Source organism: Thamnophis elegans, chromosome 2, assembly GCF_009769535.1.
Source record: "Thamnophis elegans isolate rThaEle1 chromosome 2, rThaEle1.pri, whole genome shotgun sequence".
Taxonomy (NCBI): domain Eukaryota; kingdom Metazoa; phylum Chordata; class Lepidosauria; order Squamata; family Colubridae; genus Thamnophis; species Thamnophis elegans.
In genome coordinates this window covers 123,268,258-123,290,330 of record NC_045542.1, presented here as the reverse complement: position 1 = coordinate 123,290,330, position 22,073 = coordinate 123,268,258, and the positions used below count along the sequence as shown (strand labels likewise).

The 22,073-nt window shown below is 40.5% G+C and overlaps 1 protein-coding gene across 3 annotated transcripts in view; it reads right to left on the bottom strand.

Moving 5' to 3' along the window:
• Positions 1-16,793, bottom strand: part of LOC116503897 (protein SSUH2 homolog) — a 46,253-nt gene extending 29,460 nt beyond the window's left edge. Inside the window, exons 1-5 of one of the 3 annotated variants that reach the window (XM_032210613.1) lie at positions 16,700-16,793; positions 14,688-14,749; positions 3,019-3,114; positions 1,495-1,567; positions 409-538 (exon numbers count right to left, since the gene is read on the bottom strand). In XM_032210613.1, coding sequence (XP_032066504.1) covers positions 409-538; positions 1,495-1,567; positions 3,019-3,114; positions 14,688-14,749; positions 16,700-16,725 — 387 coding nt within the window. In that variant the 5' untranslated portion in view covers positions 16,726-16,793. Of the gene's footprint in view, positions 1-408; positions 539-1,494; positions 1,568-3,018; positions 3,115-12,035; positions 12,221-13,099; positions 13,201-14,687; positions 14,750-16,699 lie in introns of those variants that run through there. The other 2 variants (XM_032210614.1, XM_032210615.1) reach the window with 2 other exon arrangements.
• Positions 16,794-22,073: the final 5,280 nt, after the last annotated feature.

Genomic DNA, 22,073 nt, shown 5'->3' with positions numbered 1-22,073 from the left:
AATTTTCTGTTACTAAGCAAGACTGTTCTTAAGTGAGTTTTGCCCCATTTTACAGCCTTTCTTGCCACAATGTGTTAAGTGAATCATTGCCGCTGTTAAGTTAATAACACAGTTGTTAAATGAATCTACGCTTTGTCATTGCTTGTGCAAAGGTTGCAAAAGGGGACTGCGTGACCTCAGGGCACTGCAACCTTCATGAATACATGCCAGTTGCCAAATGTCCAAATTCAGATCACATGATGCTGCAATGGTCATAAATGAGAAAAATGGTCATACGTCGCTATTTTCAGTGCTGTTGTAACTTCAAACAGTCACTAAACAAATGGTGGTAGGTCAAGGACTAACTGTGCATGGCTTTACATTCAGTTTATTGCATCCACACACATGCTAATGCTATATTCTGCTTACTCTGTAAGTATTCAGTGCTAGGAGATCCTGAAACATCAACTCTTTGGCCGGATTCTTGCTGTAGCAGCACTTGCTTTCAGCGTACTCGATAAACGCATCTTTGGCTTCGTCTTCCGAAATAGCAGGAATACTGTGGCACAAGCAAAAGCAACGGAGACAGTGAGCATAAATCACAAGGCTAGCTTCAAATACTTCTCCAAGACCGGGACATGCTACCTTTTGAGTTGTTGGGCATGGTCAGAATTTTCAGAGCCTCTATGGATTCTCCCACAAAATGAAAAGTCCCTGTGGGCACACTCGGTAGCAGAGCCTCATTTGTCAAGTGACAAAACGGAGAGTCTCAATGACTTTGGGTTTTAGTATTTTCTTCTTCTTCTGTTTTTCCCCAAAAGCAACCAATTGTAGCCACCCATCATTTTTACATTTAAAGAAAGCTTTGGGGAAAGAACGGTGATGCTGGAAACAAGTAAATGAAAGCCACGCGAACTATATGGGCCCACCGGATGCTGAGGAAACCATAATTTAATAAGAAACATAACTTTCCCTCAATAGAAGCAGCTCTTATCCCTTGCTTTGATCTACTTCACTTTACAGGTAGTCCTTGACTTACAACCTTTTGTTTAGTGACAGTTCAGAGCTACAACGGCACTGTTAAAAAAAGTGATTTATGATAGTTTTTCACAATTACGGCCATTGCCTGATCAAAATTTGGATGTTGGGCAACTGGCTCATATTTATGATGGTTGCAGTGTCTTGAGATCATGTGATCAACTGTTGTGAGCTTCAAACTAAAGTCAGTGTGGAAACCAGAGTCACTTAACAACCATGGTACTTAGTTAACAACTGGAGTGATTCACTTAACAACTGTGGCAAGAAAGGTCATAAAACGGGGCCAAACTCACTGAACAACTGTCTCATTGAGCAACAGAAATATTGGGCTCAGCTATGGTCATAAGTCAAGGACTACTTGTGTATCTATTGCACGTTCGTTTTTCTCTTTCCTCCAGATAAGCAGCAGATAACCACTTAGTTAGGCAAAATAAAAATGGATTCTTAGAAGATTTAAAAGAACAGTATCCATCTTACTTCCAGTTTGTCTGAGCTGGCAAACGTTCCGGATAAGAGAGCGGATCAGGTGGAGGAGGGAAATAGTGTCCTGCTGCAAAAGAGGAGAGTAAAGATGAGAAAAGAGGTTGCAGATTAAACAGTGGCCAATGGTCTGTGGTCGAAGGGGCAGTGAACATGGCTTATCCTATTGTAAGTCATCTTAAATTCAAGGCTCTTATTCTCCAGTAAATATCCTGTGATGGCCCTGCTTACAGTGTAACCTATAATTTGTTTCATTACAGACTGTTACCAAATACAAGCAACAGGTGATGTCGAGCAGCTGGCCAATGTATCATTTGGATACAGAAAACAGACCTATGTATTTTTTTTCTTTTTTCTTTCTATTTACAAAAGAGTAAAGTTATGCAATTCCCCTCTGTTGTAAGTCCCACCGTGTTCAGTGGCTTTCCCCACTTAAGATTTTAAGTCCCGTACAAACAGGACCGATATCTCAGTGGCCTCCATGTTGGGAATGAAAATCTGCAAGGGAATGCCTCAAAGTCAGGGGTGAAATTCAACAGGTTCTGGAGCACCGGTAGCAAAAATTTTGATTAGTTTGGAGAACCGGCAAATACCACCTCTGGCTGGAGCCAGAGTGGGGTGGGAATGGAAATTTTGCAGTATCCTTCCCCTGGAGTGGGGTGGGAATGGGGATTTTGCAGTATCCTTTCCCTGCCACGCCCAAGAAGCCACACCCATAGAACTGGTAGTAAAAAAAAATTGAATTTCACCACTGCTCTAAGTCCATGGAAGTGCTGTGTATGATTGATTTGAAAATGTTAACTCTCTGGAGAATGTTCATAACTGGGAAGCTTTATATCGTGGACTTTCACTCTCTCCATCTGCATGTTTATTTTATTTATTAAATGTATGAGCCACCAATCTTGCTACCCAAAGTGACTGCAAGTTGTAAGAGCAGGATAGTATGAGTAAACTTGCTCTTGTTTCCTTCAAAGAAATGGGAGCAACCTCTCCTCTCTCTGCTCCATCCAGTCACTGTCATTATTTACAATGGATTGTTTCTACATCCTCCTCATTCACTCTTTTTCTATATCTCCATCTGCCGCTATTGCCACACTCGACAAATATAAGTTTATCTGTTTGCAATTCAGACAACAAGATTCACGGTGGCACAGTAGTTGGAATGCAGTATTGCTGGCTAACTTTGCCGACTGCCAGCAGTTCGATCTTGACTGCCTCAGGATCCATTGACTCAGCCTTCCATCCTTCTGAGGTCAGTAAAATGAGGAACCAGATTGTTGAGGCAAATATGCTGACTCTGTAAACCACTTGGAGAGGGCTGTAAAGCAGTATACAAGTCTAAGTGCTATTGCAATGTCATAATTGGGGGCAGGGAATCTTCCTTTCAGATAATATGGTAATTCCCCCCAAAGTAGCAAATTTAACTGGCACAAAATCAACACAAGAGCCTTGTGACACTTTAACATTCAATATATAATCCCAAGGATGTCATCGTTTGCATAAGTTCTACACCAAACTTACCATCCCCAATTTTGGTGCCTTCGTAACCAGACACACTGTTTACATCAAAGGCAGGAGCAGAAGGTCCTTGGGCTGTCATAATAGCAGGTGTGATCCCTACAACATGTAATGAAGAAACATTATTACTACCAGCATACAAGCATTTAACAAGCCATATGAAACACAGTATCCAATACATTCTCTTTCTTTCAAAAGTCACATGATACATACACTACAAGAACAGTCTAAATATATATTTCCCCCAAAAAGATGGACATTTGATACAACCATTAATTTATGCATCTCAATATGGACCTTGTCTTCGGAAAACTTTAAGACAGAGGAGGGCAATCTATGGCTAATGATCACAAATAGTTCCCCTAGCACCCCACTTGCAGCTCTCAGATTACCACAGCCCAACATTTCAAATCTATTATTTAAATTGGAACAATATTTTTACGGAGGCTTAAGATACCTCAGAAATCTTGAGAACCCCAAACACTGAATAATTCCCCCCTCTTTTTGGGGGGGCTTTTAAGAGGAAAACTGAACAAAATCTCTAAAAGTTTAAGATACTAATTTTGCCCCTTACACTCTCTCAAAAGGTGAAGGGGTGAGCAATTGGGTGTTTTCACACCTTCAGCAATCCCACATCAGGCATTAAATTAACTCTTTATTCCTTGGCAAGTTTAAGCTGTATGAACTTTAACCCTAGGAGCTGAAGCCCACATCTCTTAAAGCATTTCAAAAACACTGCTGTAACCTCTGTTTGTTTGTCCTGAAGTACAATCAACTCCAGATTGCAACAGTTGATACTAAAACTTGTACTTGAGAGACCGCCTGCTGCCAATTACCTCCAATAGACCGATTAGATCCCACAGATTAGGCCTCCTCCAAATTCCATCCACTGGCCAATGCCGATTGGCGACCACCCGGAGGAGGGCCTTCTCTGTGGCTGCTCCGGCCCTCTGGAACGAGCTCCCCATGGAGATTCGGACCCTCACCACCCTCCAGGCTTTCCGCAAAGCCCTTAAAACCTGGCTGTTCCGACAGGCCTGGGGCTGATGAGTTCCTGTCCCTGCTCGAATGGTGTGCCTGTTGAGTTGTTTTAAATTGTGGTATTGTTTGTCCATGTCTTTTTCCCTATTTGTATCCCCTATCCCCCCCCCCCCTGACTTGGGTTGTGAGCCGCCCTGAGTCCCTTCAGGGAAAAGGGCGGCATAGAAATATAATAAATTCAATTCAATTCAATTCAACTATTAATACTGACAGCAGAAAATGGCATAAAGTCAGTTTAAACTACTATACAGGAGAGCTGGATGCAAAGAAATTTCATTTTAATGTATGCTGGTAAGTGTACATTTAAAGTGAAAATAAACTTTCTATTCTATTTCTATTTCTATTGTATTCCGTTCCACTCCATTCCATTTTATTCCATTCTAATTTAAAGTGCTTAACCAGAACAGAGCCTGTGTTATAGATGATATTTATATTTCATAATTATCTACAAGTTAACTGAATAAAAAAGCCAGCTTTTCTTATTAAAAATATAGCACACTCATCCCGAGATTCGGATCAAAGGCCCTTCTTGATAACTATTCATATAATACTAAAAGGTTATATTATTACTCAATCATCTGTCAATGAAATGTTAATAAGATGGAGAAATACAACTTCATATTTATCTGTGCCACAAAATTCAACGGGATGAACTTTGACTGATAATCATCTTTCAATCTAGATTACCCCCAATGGATAAAGTGAGAATTCAATGGGAAGTGAATGATACAAAGAGCTTTTTAGAGGAAAAAGTGAATAAAATACAAATAGATAAACTGATATTAATATTTTAGCAGGTCACCCTGCTTCAAGCTGGAATGTTAGGTCTATTTTCTCCCATTCTTTATAGGATAATAAAGACAGATTGTCAGTGTATACTGGGAGTGTAAAAGAACAGGGGATGATAAGGAATCTATTTACCTTAAAAGTCAACAGTAGGATTTTATATAGTAATAACGTTTATTATCTAAGAGCAGAACCATGGCAAGAGGGCAACTTAACTCCAGAACCTTAACATTAAAATAAAATGTTTCTCTTAAGTCATTTTAATGACCTAACTGTGGGTCCAGTGCTGCTTACTCTAGTAATTAGAGGCCACATGCTTGGTGAACAGCATAGAACCTGGAAGGTTATGATAACTGGCAACCTTGTATAGAACTTCTGTCTCTGCAATTCCTCTCCCCTCATACATAAACAACATCAAACTGCCATGCAAGTAGGAAATCTTCATGACACCAGCCAGACCCACATTCCTTATTATATAGCATAAATGCATGCCTGGGGATGCTGATTTACTCAAGGATAAAGATAAAGACAATAAATCCATGCAGGCTTTCCTGCATTTAGAACACAAGAAGAGTTCAACATACAATGATCAGAAGGGGCTATTTGCTGGGTATGCCTCTAGTACAGTGGTTCTCAACCTATGGGTTGCAACCCCTTTGGGGGTCAAACGACCCTTTCACAGGGGTGGCCTAAGACCATTCACCTCCATCGGTGTCGCCCATGCTCAGGAGCATGCCCTGAAATGGCAGGTGTATGAAGAGCACCGGGTGGCAAAGCAGCCTCCTCCCAGCTCCAGGCCTAAACGCCGCCCTGCCCGGTCTCCAAGCCAGGGAAAGGCCGAAGCGCTGAAGGGGGAGATGGGTTCTTTTGGGTGGCAGATCAGCCTCAGCTCCGACGGACGTCCGAAGTGAGCACGGTCTGCAGTGCCGCTTCAGCCCAGTTGCCTGCACAGGGACTCGAAGGCGCCCGTAGAGCAGGAAACCGACAGGGCAGTCGGGCCACCCGCTTCAGCCAGTGGGACGGGCTCTTGCCCAGGCAGGCGCATGCCAAGATTCAAGCCGCCTTGGGCCTGGATGCTGCCTTTGCCGCCCCCACTGCCGGTCCTTTCCTTTGGGCTAAACTGAGCTCACTGATGCTTTTTGGCCCCCAGGAAGGGCTGGCAGGAAAGGCCGGAGGGGAGGCCAGGCCCCGCCCACCCATTCCTTCCGTCCCGAGGAATTCCACTTGGGGCAGAAGCACAATTCGATGTAGCTTAAGCCTCTGTTTAAAATCTCATTTAAAGGGCAATTTCTTAATCTGTGTTAAGAAAGAATGAAAGAAAGAAAGAAAGAAAGAAAGAAAGAAAGAAAGAAAGAAAGAAAGAAAGGGCAAGAAGGGAGGGAGGAATGGAAGGAAGGAAAGAAAGAAAGAAAGAAAGAAAGAAAGGAGGGAAGAGGGAATGGAAGGAAAGAAAGAAAGAAGAAAATGGACGGAGGAATGGAAAGAAAGAAAGAAAGAAAGAAAGAAAGAAAGAAAGAAAGAAAGAAAGAAAGAAAGAAAACAAAACTGGGTGGGTGGGTGGGAACGGAAAGTAAAAAAAAAAACCTTAATAAAGTGAAACTCATGTAAACCACAAACTGCTACTGAAGGCAGGCAGGGAGGTTGTTTTATCCTGGAAAATCCCAGCCTGGCTGATCTTCTCCCAAACCAAGATTGGCAGATTAATTACTCTGCTTTAATTATGTTCAATTTGTAATAATGAAATTTGTAATAATGAAAATACATCCTGCATATCAGATATTTACATTACAATCATAACAGTAGCAAAATTACAGTTATGAAGTAGCAACGAAAATAATTTTATGGCTGGGGGTTACCACAACATGAGGTACTGTATTAAAGGGTCGGGCACTGTGAAGGTTGAGAACCACTGCTCTAGTAAGTTAATGCCTATGTGAAGTGATCCCTCTTCCCCAGACAAGCAGATGCATTCTTTCAAAGATAACATCCTCTACATCCTTATCTTGATGACAATAGAATAGAATAAAATAGAATTCTTTATTGGCCAAGTGTGATTGGACACAAGGAATTTGTCTTTGGTGCTTATGCCCTCAGTGTACATAAAAGAAAAAAAATACATTCATCAAGAATAAAAAGATATAACACTTAGTGATAGTCACGGGTTACTAATAAGCAATCAAATCATACTAGGAAACAAACAATATAAATTGTAAGATACAAGCAACAGAGTTATAGTCATAAGTGGGAAGAGATAGGTACTAGGAAGGATGAGAAGAATAGCAATACAGTCTTAGTAAATTGACAGTGTTGTGGGAATTAGTTGTTTAGCAGAGTGATGGCATTTGGGGGAAACTGTTCTTGTGTCTACTTGTCCTGGTGTACAGTGCCCTACAGCATCGTTTTGGGGGTAGAATTTATGTCCAGGATCTGTAGATATTTTCACAGCATATGATATGATATGATAATTACATTATAATATCATATTACTATAAACTAAGCATTAATCAGCCAACATTTCTTACAATTTGATATAAATTTTGTAAACCAATTAGGTGTAGTGGTGAAGGCATCAGCTAGAAAACAAGAAACCATGAATTCTACCTTCACCTTTTTTTTCCTCCTGTGGGAAAAAAAGTACCACAGTTGCCCTATTGTGGATTGAAGTTCTGGGATTTTTTTTAAAAAAAGAAAGCAGATTCCTTGGCCTGAAACAGACAGAGGAATAATCAGACATTTTCACTGATTCTGATTCGGAAGGAACGGGTAACCATTGCTCTGTTGCCAGTAATACAGGAATTGCTTTCTATATTTAATTTAAGGGGGGGGGGGTTTGGTGCTTTCAAGTCAGTCTTGACTCCTAGGGACTGAATAGAATAACAGAGTTAGAAGGGACCTTGGAGGTCTTCTAGTCCAACCCTCTGCCTAGGGAGGAAACCCTGCACCACCTCAGACAAATGGCTATTCAACATCTTCTTAAAGACTTTCAGTGTTGGAGCATTCACAACTTCTGGAGGCAAATTGTTCCACTGATTAATTGTTCTAACTGTCAGGAAATTTCTCCTTAAGTTCTAAGTTGCTTCTCTCCTTGATTAGTTTCCACCCATTGCTTCTTGTTCTACCTTCAGGGTCTTTAGAGAATAGTTTGACTGCGTAAACTAGTCCTGTCATTTTTTCGCAACATATTTGGAAGTGATTTGCCATTGCTTGCTTCTTCCTAGGGCTGAGAGATTGTAATGGGCCAGTCATCCAGCTGCCTTCCATATCCAAGGAATTAACAGCCTCCTGGTTTTTATCTTGGTTCCTTAAACCACTACGTCAAAGTGACTCTGTTCCATGACCTTTAGCTAGTTTGAAATGTTCCCCTAATAATTTCAACATCATTAAAAGTAGATTGTATATGTAACCGAAGCAAGTTATAGGCACAAAGATGGAAGAGTACTGAAATTCTTACAGTGGAGAAATGGATCATAAACATGTCAGAACTAGTGGAAATGGCAAAACTGACCTCTCTGGTGAGGCAGAAAACAAGTGTTTGGTTTTGCTTTTAAGTCTGGAAACCTTTTATAGACTTTTCACTAAAAGAAGAAAGTGAGAGGATGATTTATGGATTTAATGATTGAAACAGATAAGAATTCAGTAAGGGGTTGAAGGGGTTTCTGGAAGAGTTAAGAGGGAGGATAGACAGTGGGTTTGTTAATATTTGCCAAAAGAGAACATTGGAAGTCATTAAATTTCATAACTTTAAAGATTGTTTTCTTGTCTTGCTCTTCTTTCCTCTTTTTTTCTTTATCCTTTTTCTTTTTCTTTAGATTTGCCTTCTACTCTATGTAAAATCTTCAATAAATACAGGTATTCCTCAACTTAGTAATTGTTTGAAGTTACAATGGCACTGAAAAAAAGTGACAAGACCATTTTTCACACTTATGAGGTTGCAGCATCCCCATGGTCACTGATTTACATTCAGATCAGTGGTGGGATATGACCGCTATGCCCTGGTATGGATGTACCGGTGCCTGCTGGGAGCACCAGGTTCTGGTACGGTGCTCCGGAGGGCCTGCCCGCCCGTCCTCACCGGTATTTGAGCTGATCAGGGCTTCCACAGACGTGTACAGAGTGTACAGCGTCTGCGCAATGCTCCGCCTAGCAGCTGGAGCATTGCCGGCGGTAAGTACGCTGCGCATGTGCTACACGTGTGCATGTGGTGGACGCCCAGCCCCGTTGCACTGTACTGGTTGCAACAGGATCTGGAACCAACTACTGATTCGGATGATTGGTAACTGGTTCATATATATGATGGCCTTGTGGTCAAGTGACTACCTTTTGTGACCTTCTGACAAGTCAATGGAGAAGCCAGATTTACTGAACAACTGTGTTACTAATTTAACAACTTAACAACTGTGGCTAGAAAAGTTGTAAAATGGGGCAAAACTCACTTAACAACTTTCTCAATTAACAACATAAATTTTGGACTCAATTATAGTTGTACTTGGAGGACTTCCTGTATAATTTTTAAAAAACCTCAGTGTAATCAAAGTAACATTTACGGTTAATCAGTGTCCACCAAGAACCAAGGTGAACACTATCGAGTACATGTAGTCCTCGTCTTACAGCCAAGATTGAGCCCCAAATTTCTGTTGTTAAGCAAAACATTTAAGTGAATTTTGTCCCATTTTATGACCTTTCTTGACACAGTTGTTAAGTGAGTCACTGTAATTGTTTAGTAGCATGGTTGTTAAATGATTCCGATTTTTCCCCATTGACTTTGATTGCCCGAAGGTTACAAAAGGGGAGCACATGACTCTGAGACAATGCAATGGAACACCTTTTTTTAGCACCATGGTAACTTTGAAGCGTCACTAAATGAACTGTTGTAAATCGAGGACTGCCTGTAATGGGGGTAAAATGCCTGCTAAATCGATGCTCACAGCATTTTGTGATTCTTTTGCATTTTAGTTTGTCTGTTGGGATCTGCTTTGGGAGGGGCATTCAAGCCAAGGCAGGCGCATGAGAGGCTGCTAGTTCTCATCTTAATTCCAAGGAAACTTGTTTTTCTGCACAAAATGCAGTTTGCATGTTGCTCAGAATAGGTTAGCACATCCCAGAGAGGAAAGATGAGTCAAAATGGAGTGTGATAAGGTGTTTTTTTTTTTTTACACATCCCTGATTTTAATCTACTTCTGATGAAGAATGAATATCCTCTATGACTTTTTAGGTTCTAAAACTTCCAAGATGTTTTGCAAGTCAAGTCCTTTGTTGCACAATCCAAGGCTATTATATTGCTTGGCTCCATCTTAGGAAATCCAATGACAGGCCAAAAATGAAAGCCATCTGTGATTAAAAGCTGAAAAGCAGAGGTTATGAAAACCAGCCATTTTATACTTTAGTTTTTTATACTTTTAGTTTTGCAAGTCATGCAGTAATCTACTTTTCTAAAAAAAAAAAAAAAACCACAAAAGTGGTTTTATTAATAGGGAGGCTATCTATTTTTTTATTTTCATTTTTGCGCAGGACTGCATTCTGAAAAGAAGAATTTAGCCAATCCCTTGAAAGAATATGTTTCATTCTTCTGATATATTTATGGTTATTTTTTATATAGCCAAAACTCTCCATGTGTGAGCATGCATGCCTGTATCAAGAACATTTGCTGAGATACTCTTATAGAGCTGGTTTCCATACTTGTTCAGGAGGAAAAGTTCACTTAATTTAGTGGGATTTACTTCTGAGCTAGCCTGTCTGATAGGTACTGGAAATCTTTTTTGAGCATGTTTTAAGTCAGAGCAATGATGAAATTCAATTTTTTTTACAATCGGTTCTGTAGCTTGGTGGGCGTGGCAGGGGAAGGATACTGCAAAATCTCCATTCTCATCCTATTCCAGGGAAAGGATATTGCAAAATCTCCATTCCCAACCCACTCCAGGGGAAGGATACTGCAAAATCTCCATTCCCACCCCACTCCAAGGGAAGGATACTGAAAAATCTTCATTCCCACCCCACTCTAGGGGAAGGATACTGCAAAATCTCCATTCCCATCCCACTCCAGGAAGAGGATACTGCAAAATCTCCATTCTCACCACACTCCAGGGGAAGGATATTGTAAAATCTCCATTCTCACCACACTCTGGAGCCAGCCAGAGGTGGCATTTGCTGGTTCTCCAAACTACTCAAAATTTCCATTACAAGTTCTCTAGAACTTGTCAGAACCGGCTGGATTTCATCCCTGATTCAGAAGAACAAGAAATAGCTGCCATGGAGGCTGTTCATAAAATGGATTTTTTTTCTTTTTACAACCTTCTAATCCCTTCATTGGGGTAGGATCGAGGCGACTGAATGGTGCTGAGTGTTTATTGGCCGGATGCCCTTCCTGATGCCTATGCAGAGTTCGCAGCACATACTTTCTCTTTGCACCCTGATAGAGAAACAGCTGCCTAGAAGTGAACTCTCAACCTTTCAAGTGGGAGGTGAGCCTCTTCACCTTTAGGCCAATGTGCCACTTTGGTCATAAAATGAGTATTCCCCTAAATACCAGTTCTTCATTATTTCAAGCCAAAAAGTCATTAGGTGAAAAACTAAAGGCCAATTAAAAATCTTTATTTTAAAAACCATGTCATTTTTATAGCATGAGACAAAGATGAAAGAATTTCCTTCTATTTGTGCAGCCACTGTCGGAAGGGAGACCCATCAGTCTACTATAGTCCCAAATCAGGAGTCTGGTAGTAACTTTTCCAACTAACAATTTCATCAAAAGGCATAAATTTTCATGAGCTGCAGCTATTTTCATGAGATGAATGCAGCTCCCAAAAGCTTTTCTGAAAATGCTTTAGTCAGAAGGCAGCTACCTAATTTTCATATTCCTGTGCCAATGTCTTTAAAAAAAAAATTCAAAGCCAGAAATTCGAGACCCAGAGGTGCTTTTTATCAAGAGACAACTGGACTTTCTTTTTCTTTGAAGGCATTTCACTTCTCATCTTCTTCGATGAGAAGCAAAAAGTCTTTTAAAAAAAACCAAAAAGTCCAGCTCCCCTTTGATAAAAAGCACCTTTGGGACAACCGTGACCTGGATGACTTAGAATCTCCATAGACAAGAAAACCGAGAGCTGAGATTGCAAAGAGAAAAAAAGGGGGGGGGAGCAATAGAAAGGGTGGAAAGGAAAGAAGGGAAAAGAACCCGATAGGAAAAACAAACAAATGGGTACCAGTCTGGAAGATCTGTAACTGCAAGCAATAGATCCACCAAGGCCCTGTGATTTGTGAAACACCAGGATGATCTTCCTTCCTGTTGGTCTAACCATCATAAAGGAACAACTAAGAAAGGAATGTTTCACAATTCTCTCGATCTCATTTTCTTCTTCAACCCAGGAAATGAAACCGATGCAAGGACCCAGGGAACAGCCCAGCCCCTTTCCTCTTACTGAGCCCCAGATATGATCAAAGAGTAGGAGGAGTCATCCAGAAAAGCTGTAGAAGGGGTGTGACTAGTAACAGAGAAAGTAGAGGAAATGGAAAGCTATGTGGAATTCTGGTTCTCAGTCTTGGCTCTTTGTCTTTCACCCACAGCAAAACCCTTTCCCTCCTCCTCCTTCCTGCAGATTCGGACCACACCCGCTTGGCAAATCCCCACTGTTCCCAAATACTCTAGTTTTCAGTTTGCAGTATATTAGACTGCAGTCACACATGGAGGAAAAATGCATTGCAACAAGTCAAGGTTTTTTTTTCCTCCAGGGATGAATTTGGACAAGGCTGCACGTTTCTCACCCCTGCTGAATGCCGTGGAAGAGTATCCTTTTATCTGCTTGCTGTGAAAGAGGGCAGAAGCCCAGTTCTGCTTCTCGCCAAGCAACAGACAAGAGTCCAACTTGTGCTCTATTAGAGAAACATGGCTGGGGGTGGGAGAATCTTGCAAGCATTGTCTGGAGAATGGCCCAACACCGACCACAGAGGCCAAGGAAGGATTCATCTAAAGCACTGTATGTTACAGTTCAAAGCACCGTTATAAGCAGACTATCAGTGTAAAGCAGTGTTTCCCAACCTTAGCAACACCCAGAATTTCTCAGCCAGGATTGCTGGCTAGAGAATTCTAGGAACTGAAGTCCCTCCAGCTTAAAATTGCTAAGGTTGAGAAACGCTGGTATAAAGTCTACAGCTACATTACACGCTGTCTCCCACACTACAAGGGCCTCTCCCACAGGCTTCCTCTCCCCGAAAAGACCATGTTTTGGGGGGTCTTTTTGTAGGCTTCCTCTCCTTAAATTCAGCTTACCTTTCTGTCAGTTATCTGAATTGCCCCAGGCTTTTCAAAGCTATTCGTTCTCCCCCAGCCAACTGCTTTGTTGCATGCCAATGAGTTTACATCCGGTTAGTTTCTTCCCCCTCCCAATGAGCTTACAAATAGGGGAGGGCAGAGCTAGAGGTGGAGCAGAAGCCCTCTGTTGTTACTTCCCCCAAGCAGATTTCATTTTTGTATCAAAACAGTTTAGCTCTTATCTGCAGCAGCAGGCTACCAGCTGCAAACTCATAACAACCACAAAGCACAAAAGAGTCCCCGTTTCTGTATCTCTTTTCCTGCCATCTCCTAGATCTTTTCTGTCCAGATTAGGTAGCCCTATAACAGATAATTGCCCACTTCGTGTCCCTAAGTCTGCATTTGGGACAGGTAAAATTGGCTGCCACTTGCTAAAGGGCTTTGTCCATGTCTGCTTGGATGGAGAAGGTTCAAGGAGATTGGGGAGGCAACTGCTGAAGGGAAACAACTCTGCTGGTGCCAAAGAACACACTGATACTTGTGGACAGAATGTGCCAACTTAAGATTTACAGGGTAACATTAAGAAGTAGACTGGGAGGAGAAAGAGCAAAAATCCTATGCCTGCAGTTCTTCAGTTTTAAGGGTGGGAAACTATGTTTAAATAAGCTTTGAAATCTCCTTCAGCAAAAAAAAACAACCCAAACCACAGGATGTCACAATTTATATTTTGCAGTGAAATGATAAATCCCGTGAGAAATTGGAAGGGGTGGGAGAGGAAATAAATTCTGGAACGTAAAAAATAATTCTAGAGAAAATGCATGTATTATAAGACATGATTTTCCTATTTAGGGGAAATATAAGTGTCTGTGTCCCAAATAATATGGAGAAGAAGAAAAACTCCCGCAGTGCCTAAATTGGGACTATTCTACTGCAGTGAAAAAAGGTTTTGTCCTTAAGGGGAAGAAAGGCTTTGTTTCATTCTCTATGGTGTTGAAGTTATTGGTTATGGTGAGAACCACAGCTTGCCAATTCCAGCTGTTTCCTGGATGGTATTAAAGTTTCCTGTTGCTAATAATTGACGAGAAGGGATTTGCAGCGCTTTGAATCTGAATCTGAGAAATGGAGTGTCATAGCTGTGAGCATCTCCCTATAGAAGCCATGTAGAAGCTCTCAGGAACAAGAAATGTTGGAATTAAAGACAGTTAAAGACACATGTCTTCCTGGGGAATGTGCAACTATCACCCAAGGTTAGGAAAAGATCCAGCTTCTTCATGTTGTTGACCGGTTCAGCGTATCCTGAAGCTGTTTTATGGCTTCCGTTCCAAAGTGCACCTAGCACATCTCTAGAAGAGAGGCAGGTGCAGTTAGCTCAGCCAATCTGATCTGGAGTTCTTATGGGCTCTGGGTAGCATACAGGAAATCCTGCTAAACACACTTGGGTTGCTTGTTAAAGGGGTAAATTCCAGAAGCTCAACTGATGCAGCCACAAACATTTTTTATCTGATTGCAGCTTGGTTGATGACAATAACATCTAAATTCATTATGTTGCAGAGTTAACCTGCAATATTTAGAATACTTGCTGTTAGAGATGGCTTAATTCTCATACCAAAAGGCTCCGGAGCAGGCATCTGATCAATAGCTCCATAATATTTATGATCTGATGCGTCGCTATGGGGAGAGAAAGAGAAGATGTTATAAAATAGCACGTTTTTGGTTGATTATTTTCTTTTTTCTCTTGAAAACTCCTTTCACTTGATCCTCACAACAATCTTAGCAGAAAATATGTTAAAATATAAATAATATGCTAACTCAGTATTATGATGATAAGGATTATTATCTTACATATTATTATTGCATTTTTATTAGAAGATACGTTAAGAGGGAAAAACAAACAGGTGTTACTATGTTCAACTGTTTAATATATTATAATTTTAAGATTAGATAATTAATATTGTGAATTATGTTGTAGGTGGTGGCTATTGCAGAGAGATATTTGTACCCAGACAACACACTGTTTAAAGAAATATGGAATGTTCATATTTTTTAAAAAAAACATTTATAAAAAACAAACTTATCAGGAAGCTGGGTTGAAAAAAACCAACTTGTCCAAAGTCTCTCAGCCATCTTCAGGTTCAAGTGGGGACATGAAGCCAAATTTCCCTAGTCCAAATCTAATTTCTTTACCATTGTAAAGGTGAACTTTCATAGATAGAACCCGAGGATAAGCTTCTGCCCTTTTCAATGTCTCAGTAAGTATCCATGCATCCAATATTTAACACTGAGTAAAACATAGCCAATTAATAATTCAAATATAACCAGGCTAGGCCTAATCAATCAGGAAACAAGATTGCAGAAGAGAGATACTGAAAACTCTCTTTGTGGATATCTAATTGTTGTCTATATTTTTGTTGTCCAGATACGATGTTTTTCTTGTCCCGAAGCAATGAGCAGTCTAATTTTTCCAAAACACGTGGTTAATTTGAAATGAAATGAAGGGGGACACAAACAAAAGGTAAATAAATTGTGCTAATAGGAAAGCCAACTTCACTCAGAATTATGCACACACAATCCTAAATCAATATGGCCTAACTATAGTTTATTGCAGGGGTGGACAATCTTTTGATGGCCACAGAGCACACTGACAATTTTTTCAAAGGTTGAGGGGCCCCAAACTGGTTTGGTCCAGATTAGAATTTGGTTTCGATAAATTACAGATTTTATGCACACCCCAATTCAAATCTGTAAAAGAATATACTATGATTTTCAATATTCATGGTCAGAGAAATCTCCAAGAGTCACAAAAAGGGATCCAAGACCTCTTGCAACCCTGAGGCCATATCACAACTCCATAAAGATTGCTTATAAAACACAATGATTGTATCTTATACAATACTTATACAACTAGCATATTGTAGGAATGCAGTCATAATGTGGCTTGTTATTGCATGCGATGAACGTAGCCATTGCAGTTTGTAAACCAGAGGTTATTATAGCATGTTGTGTGAACTCAGATAATGGTGGTTTATTCAATGAACCATGATTAAGCAAACTATGAGCAAAGCCTGAGGCCATTATGCGTGTGAGATAAAATGAGTGCTTTGATTCGGTGTGAATCAAGCCCTATATTTTTAATTAAAAATCCGGAGTGCCAATAACAGAAGGTTGTGTTCTATGATTTCCAGAGCTGCTACAAATATGCGTTTACTAGGTCAACTACATTTCTTCTTTTCAGAAGAAAACGGCAGTTCAGTTGTTGTTTTTCACCAACCCATAAAACAACCGACCGGATTGAGCGAACCGGGTCCCCGTGATCTTCACTTGCCATAAGAACCTAGGCAATCCGATTCGATCCGCAAACCGTGGTTTCTGAGAGCCAAGCCCCAATCTTTAGCTTAGGGATTCGGCGTGGCTGGCTTGGTTACATTGCATTCTCGGTCTCCACAATGAGACAAGCGAGGGGGTGTGGTTTACATTCTGCAATCAGCCCCGCTCAAGCAGGAGCTCGGACAAAAAAAAAAGGGGGGGGGGCTTTTCCGCCTAGTTGCAGAAAGTTATTGAAATATTTAAAGAGTTTTGGCGGGGTGCTGCCGGGGAAGCGGGAGGGTAAAAGGCTCTCACCGGATCGCTTGACTTGCTTGGGCCATGGCTGCGAAGAACCTTTCCGGAAACTACTGTAAAAGGGAAACACGAGCGCCTGACTTTCCCCTTTACTTTCACTTTCATTTCTCTTTAAACTCGGTCTCAGCCTTTCCGCCCGACCAACGAACTTTCCGGCTTGTGAAACTTTCCAGATTGGATTTTGGAAAGAAAACGTGAAAAAGGGAAAGATTGTTTTGTTTTGTTTTTCTAAGAGCTCGCGCTCTGCAGGATGAGCGGCCAAAATTGGGGGGGGAGGCGGGGAAGGGCGGGGTTCTCGCTCAAGAATGTTTTGGGATCGAGGCTGGAGGTGCTTTTGTGTCTCCTGAAGTTTGCCGAGGAATGTCGCGCCCGCTCGGGGTGGGTGGATGTGCTGCATACCTTGGCAAACTCCAGGGGGCACGAAAGCATCCTCAGCCTCGATCCCAAAGCGAGAACGCCGCCCTCTCCACCCCCATTTTGGCCGCTCATCCTGCAGAGCGCGAGTGCGTGTGTGTGTATTTGGGGGTGCTGTAATCGCTTTGAGGGGGGAGACGGGAAGATTCCGGAGCAAAATGGTCCACGCGCATTTGGCGAGTGGAGGACTTTTTCCTCACTCTGGGATTTTTGTGATGGGCTCCAGTCCAACTAACCAAATCTTTCTCTGCGTAACTGGCTTTGGGATCCCCCTAAGTTAGTCAGTGCTATAGATACCTTTACTAAGAACTGAAATCTAAGAGATATTTCCCCAGGTAAAGTTCAAACATCCGCAACTCCTGTTTGCAATGATGGCAGCTTGAGTGATAAATGGATTTTTTACATACATACATACATACATACATACATACATACATACATACATACATACATACATACATACGTGAAATACCACTCTCATACCATCACAATATCTCCAGAACAATAAAGCCTACAAACTTGTAATTTGGCATATATGTTCCTCCTGGCTTCTAGGTGCTCACTAAGAAAGGATTTTTCAAAATGACCATCAGATCATTAGCATTTCTTATATTATTTTTAACACACTCTGATGCTAAGGAGTTAGCCGTTCTACTCCCCCTCCCCACCTGAAAAACACACTGATGCTAAGGAATTAAACTGAGGGAGAGAAGGGGATAAGATAGGAGAGGCCTCTGTGGGGCAAACCTTAGGGAGAGAAGGGGGACAGGAGAGGAGAGGCTTCTGTGGGGCAAGCCTGAGGGAGAAAAGGGGAGAGGAGAGGCCAATCGTAACTACTCATTAATTCTCAATGTGTAAGTGTCAATTTATCAAGCCTGATTGCATTGTTTCCCCTACGGGTATCCAGCTAGTATTACATAACATAAAATATTATATATTGTTTTCCAGATTTCCGACATATCTATATTATAAAAATGGTTACAATGGCTCCCAGGTTCAAAATCTCAGTCCCTAAAACTAATCAGTCAACCCTGGACAAATTACTACCTCTCTGGCCCTAAACTATCTCACTAAGAATCAATAGTGAAGGAGGAAGTCGTTAGACACTATACCAGTCTCCTGAAGATTTGTTCAATGAATGTGGAGGAAGGTAAATTTAAGCATTTAATTTTTCACAAACTGGTGAACAGCACACAGGCATGCTAAATTTATGTGACCTTTCAGTTTAAGGAGAAAGAGGATGAGTATGTGAGAAAGAGAATGAGTGTGTGAGTCATTCCCAAAGTGGCTGCAGTGAGAGGATGGATAGTGTTCATCGTTGACCTTATGCCCTACTTGTGATCTTCTCAAGATCTCTACTTTGCTGTGCGGCTAGACCTTTGACTTCATTTAGCAGAATTCCCTTTAGTCATTTGAGCAAATAAATTCTTCTACCAAGCTAAGTAGACAGTCTGAGTACAAATTACTCCAGAAAAAAACCCCAAGCTTAAAACAAAATATCAAATGTGCCAGACCACTCAACCCTCTACAGAATAACCAACACAGCCTATTTATTTTACTTATTAATCACATTTATATAACTTCCCACCTCACAAGCAGATGAAAAGGATAGCATTGCCATACATTAAAAACCATCAAACTCTTACACACAAACCAACTAAAGTTATCCTAAACATCTTAAGTAAACCAAAAGACTCAGAAGCCCAAGAAGAAACAAATAGAACTCATCTACAACAATACAGTATAAGGACTGTAATTTATCTGTAAGGACAGACAAATTGAAGACTTGCAGAGTACATCCATAAACACTAACTGGCAGTCAGAAGACACAATGAATACCATTTAATTCTACAACACATGGACAGACTCAAACATTGCTTCATTTGGGAACTCTGAACATCCTAGACTAAGCTAATTCCAGAAATGCCAAGGAATTCCTGTAAATTTGGAAATCAGAAAAATCAGCCATCTACAGACACATAGAGACAAACCACATTTACAGACCTTTCAAAAGAAACAATAAAAACCACAAAGAAACAAAAAGATCAGAACATATCCTTTCCAGCAGACAACACTCAGATAAACAGAGATTAATACCAAACAAACTATGAAACAGAAACAATACCCTAATCAAGGAATTACTAATGAAAAAAAAACATTTCCACCAGCATTCATAGGGCAAGCTACTGTATATAAACAGGGAGCAAACCTCACTCTCACTAGCACTGGTATTGTTGCCTAGGTGGGTAATAAAATGTAGGCAAAAAAATCAAACTCTCAACATCAAGCTTTCAACAATTAGATTACATTCACAATGGATTCTGTTGCAAACTTTTTCCTTTTTTCTAAAACACTTTCTTGTGTTAAATTGATATGCAAACATCTCATATTCCATATATGTTCTCCAACCTGATATTTTCCAGATAGAAATTCCCAAGATCCCAATGGATATGAAAATCCTGGGAAATGCATCCCCTGGGCATGGATTGAGCCAGATTAAAACAGGGTTAGGGTTCTATTAGTTCATATTTTGATAACTGTATTTGAGGCACTATATTCCTTTGCAATACAGTTCTAGCTCTGTATTTTATACACCTGAATAAATTAACTGAGAAGTGGATCTGTAGGTTTCACCAGATTCTCAAAGGAGTGAATGGCCTAAAAGATAAATAATATTTGATCGAAACCATTAATCTTAGCTGGTGAATCAGTCTCCATTATGGATCACAATTTAACCCAAAATAGCAGCAACATACAGTAGCATTGCTAGAGTCCTAATAAACAAAAGGTATATTTGGGCTAAATATGAATGCCAGGTCTAAAAAAGTAACTTGCATAAGATCTTTCAGGGGGGAAATGAATGAGGAAAAAAGCAAAAACAAAACAACCTTCTGTTTGTTTGATTAGACCTTATATAAAACATATATTATGATATGACATATTACACTGAGCTAAATAAAAGAAAGTGAAAGAAGGGTGAAATAATTAAAAATCTGATTCAGATACGAAATAAAATTAAAAGCTGTTATGAATAAAGTGCTCTGAAAAACAGCCCCTTTTCTGCATGGCGAGCAAAATAAGTCCAGTGAACATCTAAAGTTTTCCCATGGGTATTAAGTTTGTACTTTTGCATTCAAGGGCACTTATGAAAACTATAATATTACAGCAAAATTCAAAAGTGATAAGCTATCATTGGAGCTTCAGCTGTTTGCCTTTTTATCAGGGGACAAAAAGGTCAGAAAACTGTTGAACTGGATGGCACCTTTTAGCAACCTCTGCTGATGTTCTGCTTTCTCTACTATAGAGTTTCTTCGAAAAGTTCAACTCATGCTGACTTCATGGACATGTCCAAGGAGTCTTCTTGGCAATATCATCTAAATGGATTATAACTACTTTCCTTTGGTATGCTTCTATTTTATTTTCACCTTAGCTAGCAGTTCTGGTGTCTCCCAAATATTTTATAATTCTGCTTAGTTTCTTGAGAGCCATCATGCAAATGTATCTTATCTCAGTGCTTCAGAACAAACCTGGATTTATGTGTTTCAGTTCTTTAAGATAAGCAGCACCCAATAAGGCCTCCTAAGCAATTTCTGCAGAAATAGATAGAGGAAAAAATGCTACTGCCCCTTCACAAGTTGTTGTTTTAACCATTCAGTCATGTTTCACTTTTGGTAACTTTATGGGCATGCTACCCTGTCAAGCACAGTTTCCTTCAGTTGTTGGATGTTCATCTTTGCATCAGTTGTGCTGTTATAGAGCAAGCTTATTCCTTGCTTTTCCTTTCTTCTTATTCCATTCCTAGCATCATTGACTTCTGAATAAATTTGCATGCATGACATGGTCAAAGTAAATCAAATGTAGATTTGTGACCTTCACAAGTACAGTGCCTCTTATATATCCCATGTTAATATCTCTCAATCCTTTTGGAGTCCAAGAATAGAATAGAACAGAACAGAACCCACTTCAAGGTGCTAGTTGTTACTTTTAAAGCCCTACATGGTATTGGACCTGGCTACCTGAGAGACCGTCCTGCCATTCACCTCCCAATGACCAATAAGATCACACAGGTTGGGCCTCCTCCAGGTGCCGTCGACCGGACAATGCCGGCTGGCAGCTCCCTGATGCAGGGCCTTCTCTGTAGCTGCACCGGCCTTATGGAACGAGCTACCCGCAGAGATCCGGACCCTTACCACTCTCCCGGCCTTCCGTAAAGCGACCAAGACCTGGCTGTTCCGGCCGGCCTGGGGCTGTTGATTAAAATCCAGCCCCACTTGATTGAATGGATGATATCTTATTTTAAATAATTGTATTTTTAATATTTTATGTTTTTACTTTTGTTGTGAGCTGCCCAGAGTCCCTAGGGAGTGGGCGGCATACAAATCTTATTAAAGTTGCAAAGTTGCAAAGAACAGAATAGAATAGAATTCTTTACTGGCCAAGTGTGATTGGACACACAAGGAATTTGTCTTTGGTGCATATCCCCTCAGTATACATAAAGAAAAATAAAATAGAATACATTCATCAAGAATCATAAGATATAACACTTAATGATAATCATAGGGTACAAATAAGCAATCAGGAAACAATATCGATATAAATCATCAGGATATAAGCAACAAAGTTACAGTCATGCAGTCATGACAAGTTACAAGCTATCATGAATGGGAATATCCTGTCATTCTCCAATAACAATCCGATGAGATTGAAGGATTGAAAGAAACCGTTGAAAGAAAGTGACTGATGGAAATCATCTCATGAGGTGTGTAGGTGACGGAGATTTAAATCTGGCTCTCCCCTCTCCAAGTCTGCTTTGTTAATTGAAGAGCATAAGTATAGAATATAAAATTTACACATTGATTTTTAGACAGCTTTTGCCCTGAAGGGGTCAGTTTGGTAAGAAACTGCTTTTCGTTCTGGGAAATGAAGGAAGATGAAGCCAGGAACTGCTGATGCTTTTCAG